General features: G+C 39.3%; 1 protein-coding gene across 1 annotated transcript; it reads right to left on the bottom strand.

The window, feature by feature from the left end:
* Window positions 1-11,117: 11,117 nt before the first annotated feature.
* LOC146662591 (CD276 antigen-like) lies at window positions 11,118-13,033 on the bottom strand. Its single transcript, XM_085417555.1, has 7 exons — window positions 12,996-13,033; window positions 12,792-12,871; window positions 12,335-12,655; window positions 11,931-12,194; window positions 11,494-11,781; window positions 11,249-11,350; window positions 11,118-11,170 (listed from the first exon to the last, which is right to left on the bottom strand). The coding sequence occupies exons 1-7, from the start codon at window positions 13,031-13,033 to the stop codon at window positions 11,118-11,120; spliced, it is 1,146 nt and encodes a 381-aa protein (XP_085273681.1).
* Between the last annotated feature and the right edge of the window lie 498 nt (window positions 13,034-13,531).

The following is a 13,531-nucleotide window of genomic DNA, read 5'->3' as shown; positions in this document are numbered from 1 at the left end:
GCTGCTGACCACAGTGTCAGACGTGATGTCCTTCAGCCTGACGTACTGTGGTCTGTCGGTGAGGTAGTCGGAGATCCAAGCCACCAGGCAGGGGTCCACCTCCATCCTGTTCAGTTTTTCCTGAAGCATACAGGGCCGGATGGTATTAAAGGCACTGGAAAAGTCAAGAAACAGTATCCTGACCGTGCCTTTTCCCTCATCCAGGTGTGAGTGGGCTCTGTGTAGGAGGTACAGGATGGCATCCTCCACTCCGACACCCGCCTTGTATGCAAACTGCAGTGGGTCCTGGGCATGTTGTACCTGTGGTCGGAGGAAGTTGAGGAAGAGCCGCTCTAGAGTCTTCATAAGATGTGACGTCAGTGCCACCGGTCGGAAGTCATTCAGCTCATTGGGCCGGTTCCTTTTAGGGACCGGGACGATGCAGGATGTCTTCCATAGGGCGGGCACTCTCCCCAGTCGCAGACTGAGGTTGAAGACTCGTTGTAGCAGCTCCCCAAGTTCAGCAGCACACGCCTTAAGCATCCTAGGACACAACATAAACTGACTGACTACACTGGTCAAGATTTACAGTGATACAGGAACATCTGAGGTTGTTAGCACTGTTGCTTCACAGCAAGAACGTCCTGGGTTCAACCCCACCATCAGTGAAGTTTGCATGGCCTACCCATGTTAAAATTTGTAATGATGGTGCAGTTATTAGCAATGTGATCTTGGGCCTTTCTGCATGATTCTACATGTTCTCTCTGTGCATGTGTGAGTTTGATCCTCATGTATCGATTCTTATGTAATATTTAATGTATAAACACACAGGAAGTGAAAAGAGACAAGTAAAAACTAAATATTCCCCACAGCATGCTAAGGCTGCAGCATAACTCCTCTCTGTCCATCTGTCAGTGTATGTGTTGTAGTGATGTTTATTTCCCTTTTTCTCCAAAGGTGACTCCTCCTGGTTCCTTGACTACTCTGCCAGGCACTCACCTGTCAGCAGAATACAAGCTTTAGTTCACATTGTAATACAGATATTCAGTAAATCAACATATAAACACCATCTGTGTAAAGATTTATGCTTCTAAAGTGAAACAGTGAAACATTAAAGCACTATTAATAAATAAATATTGTGCTTTTAGGTTCTTCTTTTGTGTCTGGTTCAGTGAATTTTGGTTGGAACGTGGTGAAACTTGATGTTTGGAATAGGTGATAGCTCTGCCTGCTAACAAGCCATTATTTATAGTGTTACATGAAGTCTGGAGAGTTTGGGTGTTTTTAGCGGACTTTTGTGTATTTACATAACTGCTCTTTTAATCATTGCTTGTTTTCGCTGTGTTTGGTGGTTGTAGAAATGGGTTAAATGTGCATTTAGCTGAGATTCTAAGGTTTCTGTGGATGCTACATAGGCTGATATTTGCATAAAAGGCTTGAGGTCTTTCTCTCTGTATAATCATAGAGGGTCACATACCTCTTGAGCCCCAGTGCCCCTATATGAGGCTCAATGGGGCTTAAGCTGTGTGTGGAAAATTTAACAATAACCTGCAACACACCCAGTGAGCTTGATGTAATCTGACTCACTGGCTACATCATGTGGCAAAAAGTTGTTACTGCAGGTAAATGTTTTACAGTCACATGATGTAATCTCTATGAGTGCTGTCTGAGTTCAAAAGTAAGTAAGCTATTATAACTATTATACAACACTGGTTGGTCATTGTTACAGGGACCATGATGGGGACAACTGTTTTAAATATTATCTGGTCGTGGACTGAAGTGAAGGAGCAGTAGCTCAGAAACTGAAACAGGAGTTTTAGTGTTTAGTTAAGCCTCTAAACTCAATTACAAACATTTCAAAACTATGTTAGCTCCTATCATACCCTGTCCTCTCGAGCAGAGCACCTGTTTGCAATGCTTTTGGGAAACCAGTTCCCAAACCCCCTCTCTGTAAAATCAGTATTGCAGTTCAATAAAAAACGTTTTGTTCATTAGTACCAAGAAGAGAACCTCCTGCATGTTGCTTTAAACTCCAGACCAGCAGGTGGAGCCAAATCAGCTCTGAACTGGTGGAACAACCTCCAATAAATCCAAAGTTCACCTGGAGAATTCTTACCTGTAGAGCAATTGAGCTGTTAGTGTCTGTTTATCTGCAGAGGCGAGAAAAGCTGTTTGTGCTCTTTGCTCATAGAGTTTTTCTCAGTTTGTGCCCTGGCCTACTCTAAAGGTGACAATCAGCAATTAATTCTACACCCAGGTCAAAAATGTGTATAAGAAAATTGGCCTAATATAATATTATTTATAAACATACCTGTTCAGCTGTCCAGTGATTAATTACATAAGTACATGGAGGCAGGGACTCAGAACAGTCATATTCCTCAGGATGAGCTGTTCTAGTTGGGCCTCTTGTCAGCTTTCTCTCCGACACTATAAGCAATCGAGGGTTTTTTTTCCTGGAAAGTTCATTTAATCTTGATGAACAAGTGTTTTTTGTAGTTAAATTTGGCTTCTATCACCTGCGCCAAATCTCTAAAACTAAGCATTATGTACCGCACAAGGATCTCGAAAAACGTATCCATGCTTTTGTGACTTCCAGATTATTATGTCCAATCTGTCCCTCTTCACAGATTACAGCTTGTTCAAAATGCTGCAGCTCGCCTCCCAACTGGAACTGGAAAGTTTGCTTCTATCACTCCAGTTCTAGCTGACTTATATTGGATACCCATCAAATATTGTATTGATTTTAAAATCTTGTTGCTTACTTTTAAAATCATAAATAACATTGCACTGAGCTATCTCACTGACCTTCTCAGCCTGTACACTCGAGTCGAGCACTAAGATCATCTGGTTAGTTACTCTTGGCGCAACCTAGGTCTCAGCTGAGGACCCGAGGCGATTGTGCTTTTGTCTCAGCTGCACCTAACCTCACAAACAACCTTCCTGCGACTATTTGTGCCTTGAACTCAATTCAATCTTTCACATCATGGTTGAATACTTACCTATTTAATCTGGCATTCCTGACTAGCTAGTGCCGTCATCTCATCTATTTTAATCTTATTATTGTGTATTTTTTAGTTTCTTAGCTGATATCTTATATGTATTAATTGACTCTATCTCATAATTGAGGTCTGATACCTACTTTATTTAGCCCACACTTCTGGTGTGTTAAGGCCCTAACACTAACAGAGCCTTAACACTTTAACAGAGTGGGAGTGTCACCACAGGGCTTAAATCTGGGACTCTCCACCATTTGAACCTAGAACTGAAGAAACTTCATTTCGCCTCAGCTGTCTCAGATCAACTCCACATACAAAATATGAGAACAAGGGACAGTGTTTCTGTATATATTCATTAAAACATTTTGAATCTTTCAAGCAGGCTGAAACTCTACATCTGTATTTTCCTTTTTCTTTTATTTGCTTGTTTTTTGTAAGTACAAAACAATACTAGGTAGAGCAATACTGGTTCATGCAAATTTATTGAGCTATATTGTTTATTTCTTGTGCTTCTTGGGACCCTGTTTTGGTTACTGATCAAAGGGTGTGGTGAGCTTTGACTGTTTGTTGCTAGTAGGTTTTTCTCTGGTTCAATCTGGGACCCTGAGACGAAAATAAAACTGTTATATGAACACCGTCTGTTACAGATTGATAAATTAAAACTATAATTTTATTGTTAGCATAAGCTGTTAGTTGCTACTTTAATTAGGTCCATGCCCAAATTTATTGATGTGTTGCTTAATTGCCCTGTGGGGATAAATAACGTTTTCTGATTCTGCTTTCACAGAAGTGTCATCAATGACCATATAGTGTATATGCTGGGACTGGAGAGGACCAGCACACCGGTGTGAAAAGAGCTTTGTGTAAAGACAGCGAGTTAATAAAGTTTTAATCCAAATAGTGTCAGATTGAGAGCAAGAACCCTTTTTATTGTTTGAGTACAGACAGCAACACAGAACATCTGAATAGAACCTCTTCAAGATACCGATTTAAACTTAAAAAAACACTGAAATCCTATTCATGCAATGATCACTGGAGATGCTCCATCAGTCCTCCTGTCAGTCACCTGCTTCACTCTTCCCTCATTCATGTTGCTTTGAGTGAACATGAACCATCACATTTTTATTATCTCAATAAAAACCGCAGCTGGTAGTTAAAATCATGCAGTTTGTAGGTGAAAGTGTAAAATATCCCAGTCATATCGATAACTGGGACGAGGTCACCTTCAGTTCCATCAATCAAACATGAAGCCGATTAGCTTCCTTTCACATTATTGTAATGCATAAAACATTGACGTTGCCGGGCGACACTTGGGTTCCCACTGCAGAAGATCCTTTTTTCTTCAGCTCCCTTTGATTTACACTTACATATCAAACTTTTTTCTTTTTAGTTATAAAGGTTTGGAATCTTTAGTTGGATGAATCAGAGGGACGTTTGGTGTATTAACAGCTCACAGGAGACTTTGGTTCTTTAAATCCATGAAGTTCAACTTCTCTGTTAACTGAAATTGAGGGGAAAACGCATTACAACGATTAGAATTCATCTTTATTGTTTGAATTTCCAGATTGAAGAGGCTTTTGAACTCTGAGATTTACTGAGCTATTGGTTTCACCACTGTCTGACACTGTCATGCATCTTTTAGATCCATGAGATCAATACAAATATACAAATTATTCCAGTAGTTCAGACAGAACCTAGTTTTACCTCTTTTCCTTTTGCAGTACAGCAAACCCCTGCAGTAATTACTATAATAGGCATGGATGCATTTTCCAAATTAAAAAACAAGGTGTAGAAACAGTAACAAAGGGGGCCCAAGTTTGTCGTAGGCTCCAGTATTTGAGTAAATTACATTTCACCGTTTGTCAGCAGGACTAAGAAGAGAACCTTTTTCTTCCTGCTTGTTGCTTTAAACTCCAGACCAGCAGGTGGAGCCAAATCAGCTCTGAACTGGTGGAACAACCTCCAATCAAACCAAAGTTGTTCACCTGGAGAATTCTTGGTGGAGAACCGAGTTGGTAATGTCTGTTTATCTGCAGAGGTGAGAAAAGCGGTTTGTGCTCTTTGATTAATGAGCCAAAAATTGTTAAAGCTTCTTCAGAGTTTTTCTCAGTTTGTGCCCTGGCCTCCTCTAAAGGTGAGGAGAGCCTTTGTAGTTTTGTCATAGATAGTTATTTTTATACATTTGAAAACTTGCTGTGATTGTTGATTGTGGTTGTTTTTTTTCCTGGAGTAATCTGAAAAAGCAGCAGAAACCATCAGAACTAGGTATTATTATTGTGTGAGGGTGTTTTCTATTATTTGTTTCAATTATTTGAATGTTTTAACCAAACTGTACATAAGTGGTATTTCTGTGATTGTGAGAGTACGGTCTCAGAGCCTTTGTGACTTTTAGTTTGCTGAATGCTCTTGCAGCTTTCACTAAGACCCGATCTGTTGCTATTGTGATGAAAAATAAGTTGAACTTTGTACAGAAGTGATTCCTGCAGGGAGGGATCAGGATGACCTCCTTTAAAGCCACTCCCAGACCCAAAAGCTTGGCTCTTGGGTTCAGATGGATTTGGACCTGCTGGACTGAGGGGCATTAATTAGCATTCAGTTTAATTTTCAAATCATATTATCTGCCTCAACTGGCATTTGTGGATGCACAAAATGTATCTGCAGAGTTTTGTTGGATGTCCATCCCAACAGTCAAATTTGCATGAAGCTCAGGGGTTTCAAACATAAGTCATTACTCCAATCCGGCCCGCTGGTTGGTTAATCGGTGCTGGTAATTCCAATGTGTTTAATCTCACAGGTGATTGGTGATAGGAAGAGGAGACTTGAATGGATTCTTCACAAAAGGTAAAAAAATATCTGTCTTTTGTTAATGTTATTGTGTGTATCTGTTGAACATCTGTTGTTGTTAGACAGCTGTTCAAAACCTGTAACTTATTCAATAAAAGCAAAAGAATATTTGTAAATTAAAAAAGGTCAAGCACAATGCATATCTTATTCACATTCTTCATAAACTGCATTTAAATTACATTTAAAGGTGCAGCAAGTATTTCTTTTGTTGCAATTACATAACAGCAGAATGTTTTGCTCATAAATATGTGTATAATTTTCATCTTCCAACAAACTGATGCGTTCTCATAAACGTAGAATTGGGCACTGGTTTGTGGAAGCTACTATATTATCTTCCCTCTGTACTCTATATGTGACAATTAAATATTTTTTGATATTTTAAATTTTATTTTACTCAGTCACCCCAGAGTAACTTCAAATGTTCTGCCTGGCGTTTATTTAGTGGGCGCATGCTATCAGATCACCGTTTACTTGATAATGCCAGTGGAACATCCACTATTTACTGTGGATGAGGCAAAACTTTGAATGGATTTTATTTAGAGGGAGTCAGTGAGGCTCACTCCTGTGACCGCTATGCTGAGGTGAGGGTCAGATGCATAATCTGCAGAAAAATTTGAAATTGTAACAATATCTGGAATAAATAAGAATCTTTTCCTCTGCTGACCAGATTACACTTTCAGATTGTATGAGAGTTTGTTTCCTAAGTGTCTGAGTCCAGCATTGTTCGATTGAGTTCGAAGAACTTTTAAGAAATGTTTGTAGAACTGCTTAACACTGGCCAGCTCGCAGCAACACTTACGGACAGAATCAAAGGAGCTTGCAAAGAAACGGACAGAATATTCTCAACAACTCGACTCCCTATTGCTGTCACATGTCAGAGGTGAGCTTCACTGACTATCAGACTCCTTTTACAAAGATTTACATCCTCCTCCAGAGTAAATACAGACAGACACCAGGTGATGTAAACGTCAGACTGACATGACAGCCTACACTCGCTACAGATAGAGATGTTTGTCCTACAGCAGCCGTGATAGGTAGCACTATGAACTTAAAGTAGGAGGGATAAGAAGACAGAATTTAGTTGACTGCAGTCTGCTGCTGACATGTAGCAGTGAGATTTTAAACTCTGTACTTTAAGTGACATTTTCATCAAACTTAAGATTAAATTATGTTTTTTAAATGAACCTTTTGACACAGGTAACCCACAGTGACTATTCCAAAAGTAAAGTGGGAGAAATTGAAATCGATAAACCTAATAAATATTTATTATTTGTGTCTGAGGGTGGCCGGTGGTGGTTAGCACAATCGCCTAACATCAAAAAGATCCTTGGGTTCAAATCCACTGGAATGAAGTCTTCATGTTCTTCCCTTGTGTATATGGGTTCTCTCCGGGTACTCTGGCCTCCTTAAATGAAAATTGTAAACTGGCTGTAGGTGTGAATGGCTGTTTTTCTCTCTGTGTTCGCTCTGCAATTGATTGGTGTACTGGACTGGTGTCCAGTGTGTACCTCCCATCTCAACCAGGGTCACCTGGGATAGGTTTCAACCTAACTGCTACCCTGAATTAGATAAACAAAAGAAAATATATGAATTGATGTACCTGAGCAGAGTCTTATATAGATGCTAGTAACTCTGCACAGTGTAGTTTGATAACTCTGGTATCAAACTGCATTAACTTCATCCACATCATAGGTTACCCTTTTTCCTTTACTGGTAAATAAATGGTAAATGGCCTGCATTTGTATAGCGCTTTTATAGTCCCTAAGGACCCCAAAGCACTTCACACTACATTCAGTCATTCACCCATTCACACACACATTCACACACTTTACTGCATCTCATTGGTTTGTTTCTCTGTCACTACAGGAACAAAGAAGCAACAACCGAAAGAGACCTCGGCACTCTTCCGATGATGACAATGCTAACCTCACACAAGCAAAGAGAGAGAAATCATTCACTTGTGGTCTTTGTGCAAAGAGCTTTATCACAAGGAGGCAGCTCGGGAGACACCAATGTTTCCACAATAAGAAAAGATGCTTCTCTTGTGTTGACTGTGGAAAATCTTTTACTACAAAGAGTAACTTGACGAGGCATAAGCTCATCCACACTGGGGTTAAACCATTCAGCTGTGACCAGTGTGGAAAGTCTTTTACTTCGCAAAGTGCCTTAAAATCACACCAACTCATCCATGCAGGAATTAAACCATTCATCTGTGATGAGTGTGGAAAGTGTTTTACTCACCAAAGGAACTTAAAATCACATCAACTTATCCATGCTGGAGTTAAACCATTCATCTGTGATGAGTGTGGAAAGTGTTTTACTCGGCAAAGTGCCTTAAAATCACACCAACTCATCCATGCTGGAGTTAAACCATTCATCTGTGGTGAATGTGGAAAGTGTTTTACTCACCAAAGGAACTTAAAATCACACCAACTTATTCATGCTGGAGTTAAACCATTCATCTGTGCTGAGTGTGGAAAGTGTTTTACTCACCAAAAGAACTTAAAATCACACCAACTCATCCATGCTGGAATTAAACCATTCATGTGTGGTAACTGTGGGAAGTCTTTTACTGTGAAGGGTCACTTGAAACAACATCAGCTCATCCACAGTAAAGCAAAACCTTAAAGTTGTGACTAGAAATGCACCAGTTCTACGTTTGGCTGGTATATCAGTCTGATCCAAATGAGTCAACAAGTTGGATCAGATATTGGTGCAAATCTATTGCTGTTCACTGACTTCAGTTATGTTTTGTGTAACACTTGTTTAGAAGATTTTACTGCGGTCACAGCACCATGAAGTATTGCTACCAACTCAGTTACTATCGTTTCGCTTCAGGTGTTTCAGGTCAACTTGACGAACAAAATATGAGAACAAGGGACAGAGTTCCTGTATGCGTTCGTTAAAACATTTTTGAAGCTTTCAAGCAGATTGAAACGGTACCTCTGTATTTTTACTTTGTTTGTTATTTTGTAAGTAAAAAGCAATACTTGGTAGATTAATAGTGGTTCATGCAAATTTATTGAGCTATTGTTTATTTCTTGTGCTTCTTGGGACTCTGGTTTGGTTGCTGGTCACATAGGTGTGGTGAGCGTTGACTGTTTGTTGCTGGTAGATTTTTCTCTGGTGTTCATTTAACATAAAACTGTTGCATAAACACTGTCTGTTGATGCTACAAACTGCCAAATTAACACTATCATTTTATTGTAAGCATAAGCTGCTAGTTGCTACATTGAGGTCCATGCCCCAGTTTATTGGTGTGTTGTTGCCATAAAATTCAAAATGTTCTTTTTTCTTATAATTGTACATTTTTATCAGTTTTTGTTTTCAACATTTTATCACGTGTAAAACATGTCTTTATAAGCTTTTAAATCATTGCATCCTGTTTGTAACTATCTTCGTGTCCATTTTTGTTTTTACATATTTACTCTTTATTCAGGGCATTGGACAGTGAAAATGGGAGTCTGATTGCCCAAAACCCAAATAAAACATTTTTTGCAGTGTAAAGGTTGTGCAGTCCTGATCAAACTGAATTAATGTTTTAGTCAAATGGGTTTAAAACACAGAATTGAACTTCATCTTTAGCTCATTTTCCAAAGTTCCCTCACTGCTTAGAAAAACAATTTGAATTTTATCATGTACGCTGAAGTTGAACGATTCAGCTGGGACCAGTGTGGAAGGTCTTTTGCTCAACAGTTCACTCCATTCAAAATCATTTATGTACAGCATAATACTCAGATTTTAGTGCTCTAATGGGACCATGATAATCAGCTCCATTAACACTTGTACTTGACCTGAATTCTGTCAGGTCAAGTACACATGTAAGATGAAACACCATAAAACCAACTACACTGGGGTTAAATGGCACCTCTATGAGCCGCATGGTCAACGATGTCACAGAAGTGTCATCACTGACCATATAGTGTATATGCTGGGACTGGAGAGGACCAGCACACCGGTGTGAAAACAGCTGTGTGTAAAGACAGCGACTTAATAAAGTTTTAATCCAAATATTAGTGTCACATGGAGAGCAAAGACCCTTGTTATTGCTTGATTACAGAAGGAGAAACAGGACATCAACACAGAGCCCAGATCACTGGAGATGCTCCATCAGTCCTCCTGTCAGTCACCTGCTTCACTCTTCACTCATTCATGTTGCTTTGAGAGAAAAATTTGGTCCAGCCATTTAATCGTTGTGTATTGTAGGGTCTACCTTACAAAAAAAAAAAAAAAAAAAAAGCACCTTGAGGCGACTATTGTTTCTTGGCACTGTAAAAATAAAATTGAATCTTGATCTTCAAGGCTTATCTGTATCAGTAGGCCTCAGCTGATGTGGTGTTTATAGAGCTTGTGTTTAGGATCACTATGGACCAAATGTTGGACATAGCTGAAAAGTTAAGCACATATAGAATTTCCTTTGGTAATGACTGAGGTGATGTAGATGGTTACAAAATCTTTGGTACCCGTAGTAGTCTGTCATAATTTTGTAGTCCCATAGAAATCTTTCCAGCATGCAGATAGCAATGCTCTTATCTTAGAAACCCAAACACAGATGTAAATAGATAAATAAACTAAATACAAAAATATTTTAAAAAGTCAAAAACCTGATTGTCCATCACATTTTTATTATGACAAAACCTGCAGCTAGTAGTTAAAATCATGCAGTTTGTAGGTGAAAGTGTAAAATATCTCAGTCATAGTGGTAACTGGGATGAGGTCACTTCCAGTTCCATCAATCAAATGTGAAGCCGAATAGCTTCCTTTCACATTATTTTACTGCATAAAACATTCATGTGCCTGGCTGACAGTTGGCTTCCCACTGCAGAAGATCATTTTTTTCCTTCATCTTGCTGTGGTTTACTCTTACATATCAAACCTTTCTTAAAATTCAGTTATTAAGTTATGCAATCTTTAGTTGGATGAATCACAGGGAAGTTTAGTCTATTAACAGCTCACAGGAGACTTTGCTTCTTTAAATCCATGAAGTTCAACTTCTCTGTTAACTGAAATTGAGGTAAAAGCATTACAACAATTAGAATTCATCTTTATTGTTTGAATTTCCATTTGTCAGACTGAAGGAGTTTTTGAACTCTTATTCTGGAACTTTTTACTGAAATTATTTTGGCTAAGCTGAATTCATCAAAGTAAGATCTCAAGTAGGGAATTCTTATTTGACTAAACTGGCTTTAGGGAATATTTAGATTCATGTGTGAGAAAACTGGTCCTAACTCCATGATAAAAATGTTCTCCAATATGATAACTAATAGCACGGTGTGCATTTTTATTCACAATATTTACTTACATGTTGGGTTCACCACTCTCTGACGCTGTCATGCTGTTTTCTTGCTGACCTGAGACATGTTTTGGATCCATAAGATTGATACAAATATACAAATTATTTCAGTAGTACAGGCAGAATATACTTTTACCTCTTTTCCTTTTGCAGTACAGCACCAGGCAGACTGACGATAGGATGCATACGAGTACTACCACCCCTGCAGTAATTGCTATAATAGTCATGTGTGTATTTCCTGAAACAGTAAAAGAATCTGATTTTTAAATTTCTCCTGGATGCCTTAATATGTTTATTTTGTTTGTATGTCAAAGAGATTTTAAAAGTTTTGAATGATTCTTGCTTTTGTGGATTAGAAGGATGCAACATAAATTCCTTTACCTTGACTTATTCGAATAATGGTGTAATTAATCAGCATCTCCTCAACATTACTAATCTCACATGTGTATATTCCCTCCTTCTCTGAAGATAAGCCCAGTAATGTGAGGCTTCCCAACTCTGATACAGCCTTCACATGCTGCTTCCACTCCTTTGAGACTGTGTAGTTGGAACCAGACCCAGTCTTTTCCAAAATTGCACGATTAAGGAATCTCCAAATGAGGCTTGTTGGAGAAGTGTTAAAGCTGGGGCAGGGGATTGTGGTTTCAGTGAAGCTGCCAGTAACTGAAGCTGAAACAAGAAGGTTGAGCATATGCCAGGTATAGATGAACAGCCTACACATGAAGTGCTTCTGTGTAAATCTAATGCATGTGTTTCAGTATTCAACAATAAGCAGCTTTCAACCTCATTTCCTAGCTCATATGTGAGGTCATACTCACGTAGCTGCCTCAGACTGGCTCTCCTCCTGTTCCTCTGAGTGCTCACAGTGCAGCTGTAGACTCGATCACTTTCATTGAATGAAGCTATCAAAGAACCGTTGATGTTGTAGAGCTGCTGCTTGGTCTGCTCGACTGTTGTTGTATTCTTGAAGGTCACCTTGGATGGAGGTCTGGTTGACCAGGTGAGCTCAGGTTTAGGGTAGATGCCCTCTGAGCTGCAGGTGATCCTGTTTCCTGCATGCTGAATGCTGACTTTGACTGGGGCTGAAAAATACAGAGTAAACCTGTGGCTTTTCAACATAACACTACAACTGCTACATATATTAGAGGTTGGTATAAATCTTTTGAAATATCGAGCACTTAAAAGAAAAGGAAAATCCCCCAAAACCTCAGATTTTTCATACTGTGCACTTTAAGGTTGATAAATGAATCCTTTTCTGTATTAATGGTGCTGATGTAGCAGCTGTATCTGCCCTCGTCCTGAACCTGCACCCCTGTCAGTTGGAGTGAGGCGTTTCCTTTGGAGAGCTGGTCCTGGAACAGCGACGTCCTGCTTCTGAATTGTTGGTCCTGGGTTCTGAGCTGGTCTTTGTTGCCATAGTACAAGTATACAAGAGGATGTCCCTCTGACAAGTGCATCCAGTGGATGTATACTCCTCTAGTGTTTCCCTGGAAAGTGCACGGTAAGATGCACGTTGTCATGAAAACACAGGAAACTTCAGTATCTGAAACATCAGATAAAGACTGTTAATGACTGATGAAGTTTTGCACATAAAATATTTTGCAGTAACATGAAGGGAAATATTAAAGTGAGCCATTTCTCAGTCTGACTCAGCTGGTGCTAGTGAATGCTTCACTCACCTCCTCTGGAAATGGTCAGAATCCACAGAAACATGACAATCACCAGACACATGGTACTACCAATCATGGTAATCCTGATCCTGTAACATGTCATTTCACATGGAGCACTGGACTGCAGAGAGATTTGTTTGTATTTTAGAAATGTAGCTTTCCCTAAGGGGAACAGGCTTTTATGATTAATGTTACCAAAAGTATCCAATTTACCTGCACAACTTCATGATGGAACCTGCTGAAACAGACATGAGACAAAAGGAAGTCCAAAGGCAGGTAACAGCCCTGTGAACACCTGCACCTGGTATCAATTCAGCCATGTGGGCTTAATTAGAGAGAAGATGGAAACAGGGCAACATGAGGGAGAGAGAGAGAGGTAGAGGTAGAACTTGGAGCATGAGAATAAATTCTAACCAGTGCACACAGTTAATCCACATAATCCACACACATAATCCAAATTTAATATTCACTGTGTTGTGGTGATTACAGCTGGTTAGAGTTACTTTTTAAGTACCTTCATGGCTAGTATCAGTTTAGCTGTACAAATGTACAGCTGTACAAATGTACAGCTAAACTGATACTAAAATGAAGGACAGTAGGTAAACTCAGATTTTAAAAAACAAATAAACTGCAAATCCAGTGTTGACTGTTTTTGTCACAATCAATCTAACAAAGAAAAACTCACAACTCTAGGTCCAAGGGACCATACCAACTCAGTTCTGACCTCCTGATTAGATCTCTCACTCTTT

This window comes from Rhamphochromis longiceps, linkage group LG9, assembly GCF_057381845.1.
Source record: "Rhamphochromis longiceps isolate RC_006_pf linkage group LG9, R_longiceps_female_GT1.1, whole genome shotgun sequence".
Classification (NCBI taxonomy): Eukaryota; Metazoa; Chordata; class Actinopteri; order Cichliformes; family Cichlidae; genus Rhamphochromis; species Rhamphochromis longiceps.
This window is presented reverse-complemented; position numbering and strand designations above follow the sequence as displayed.

Bases quoted from the DNA above. Each gene is read 5' to 3' on its own strand.
- LOC146662591 (XM_085417555.1), bottom strand. From the start codon at position 13,033: ATGTCTGTTTCAGCAGGTTCCATCATGAAGTTGTGCAG. The intron at 12,872-12,995 runs GTAAATTGGATA...GACATGTTACAG, and splicing joins TCCATCATGAAGTTGTGCAG to GATCAGGATTACCATGATTG. The intron at 11,171-11,248 runs GTAAAAGTATAT...AACATGTCTCAG, and splicing joins GTACTGCAAAAGGAAAAGAG to GTCAGCAAGAAAACAGCATG.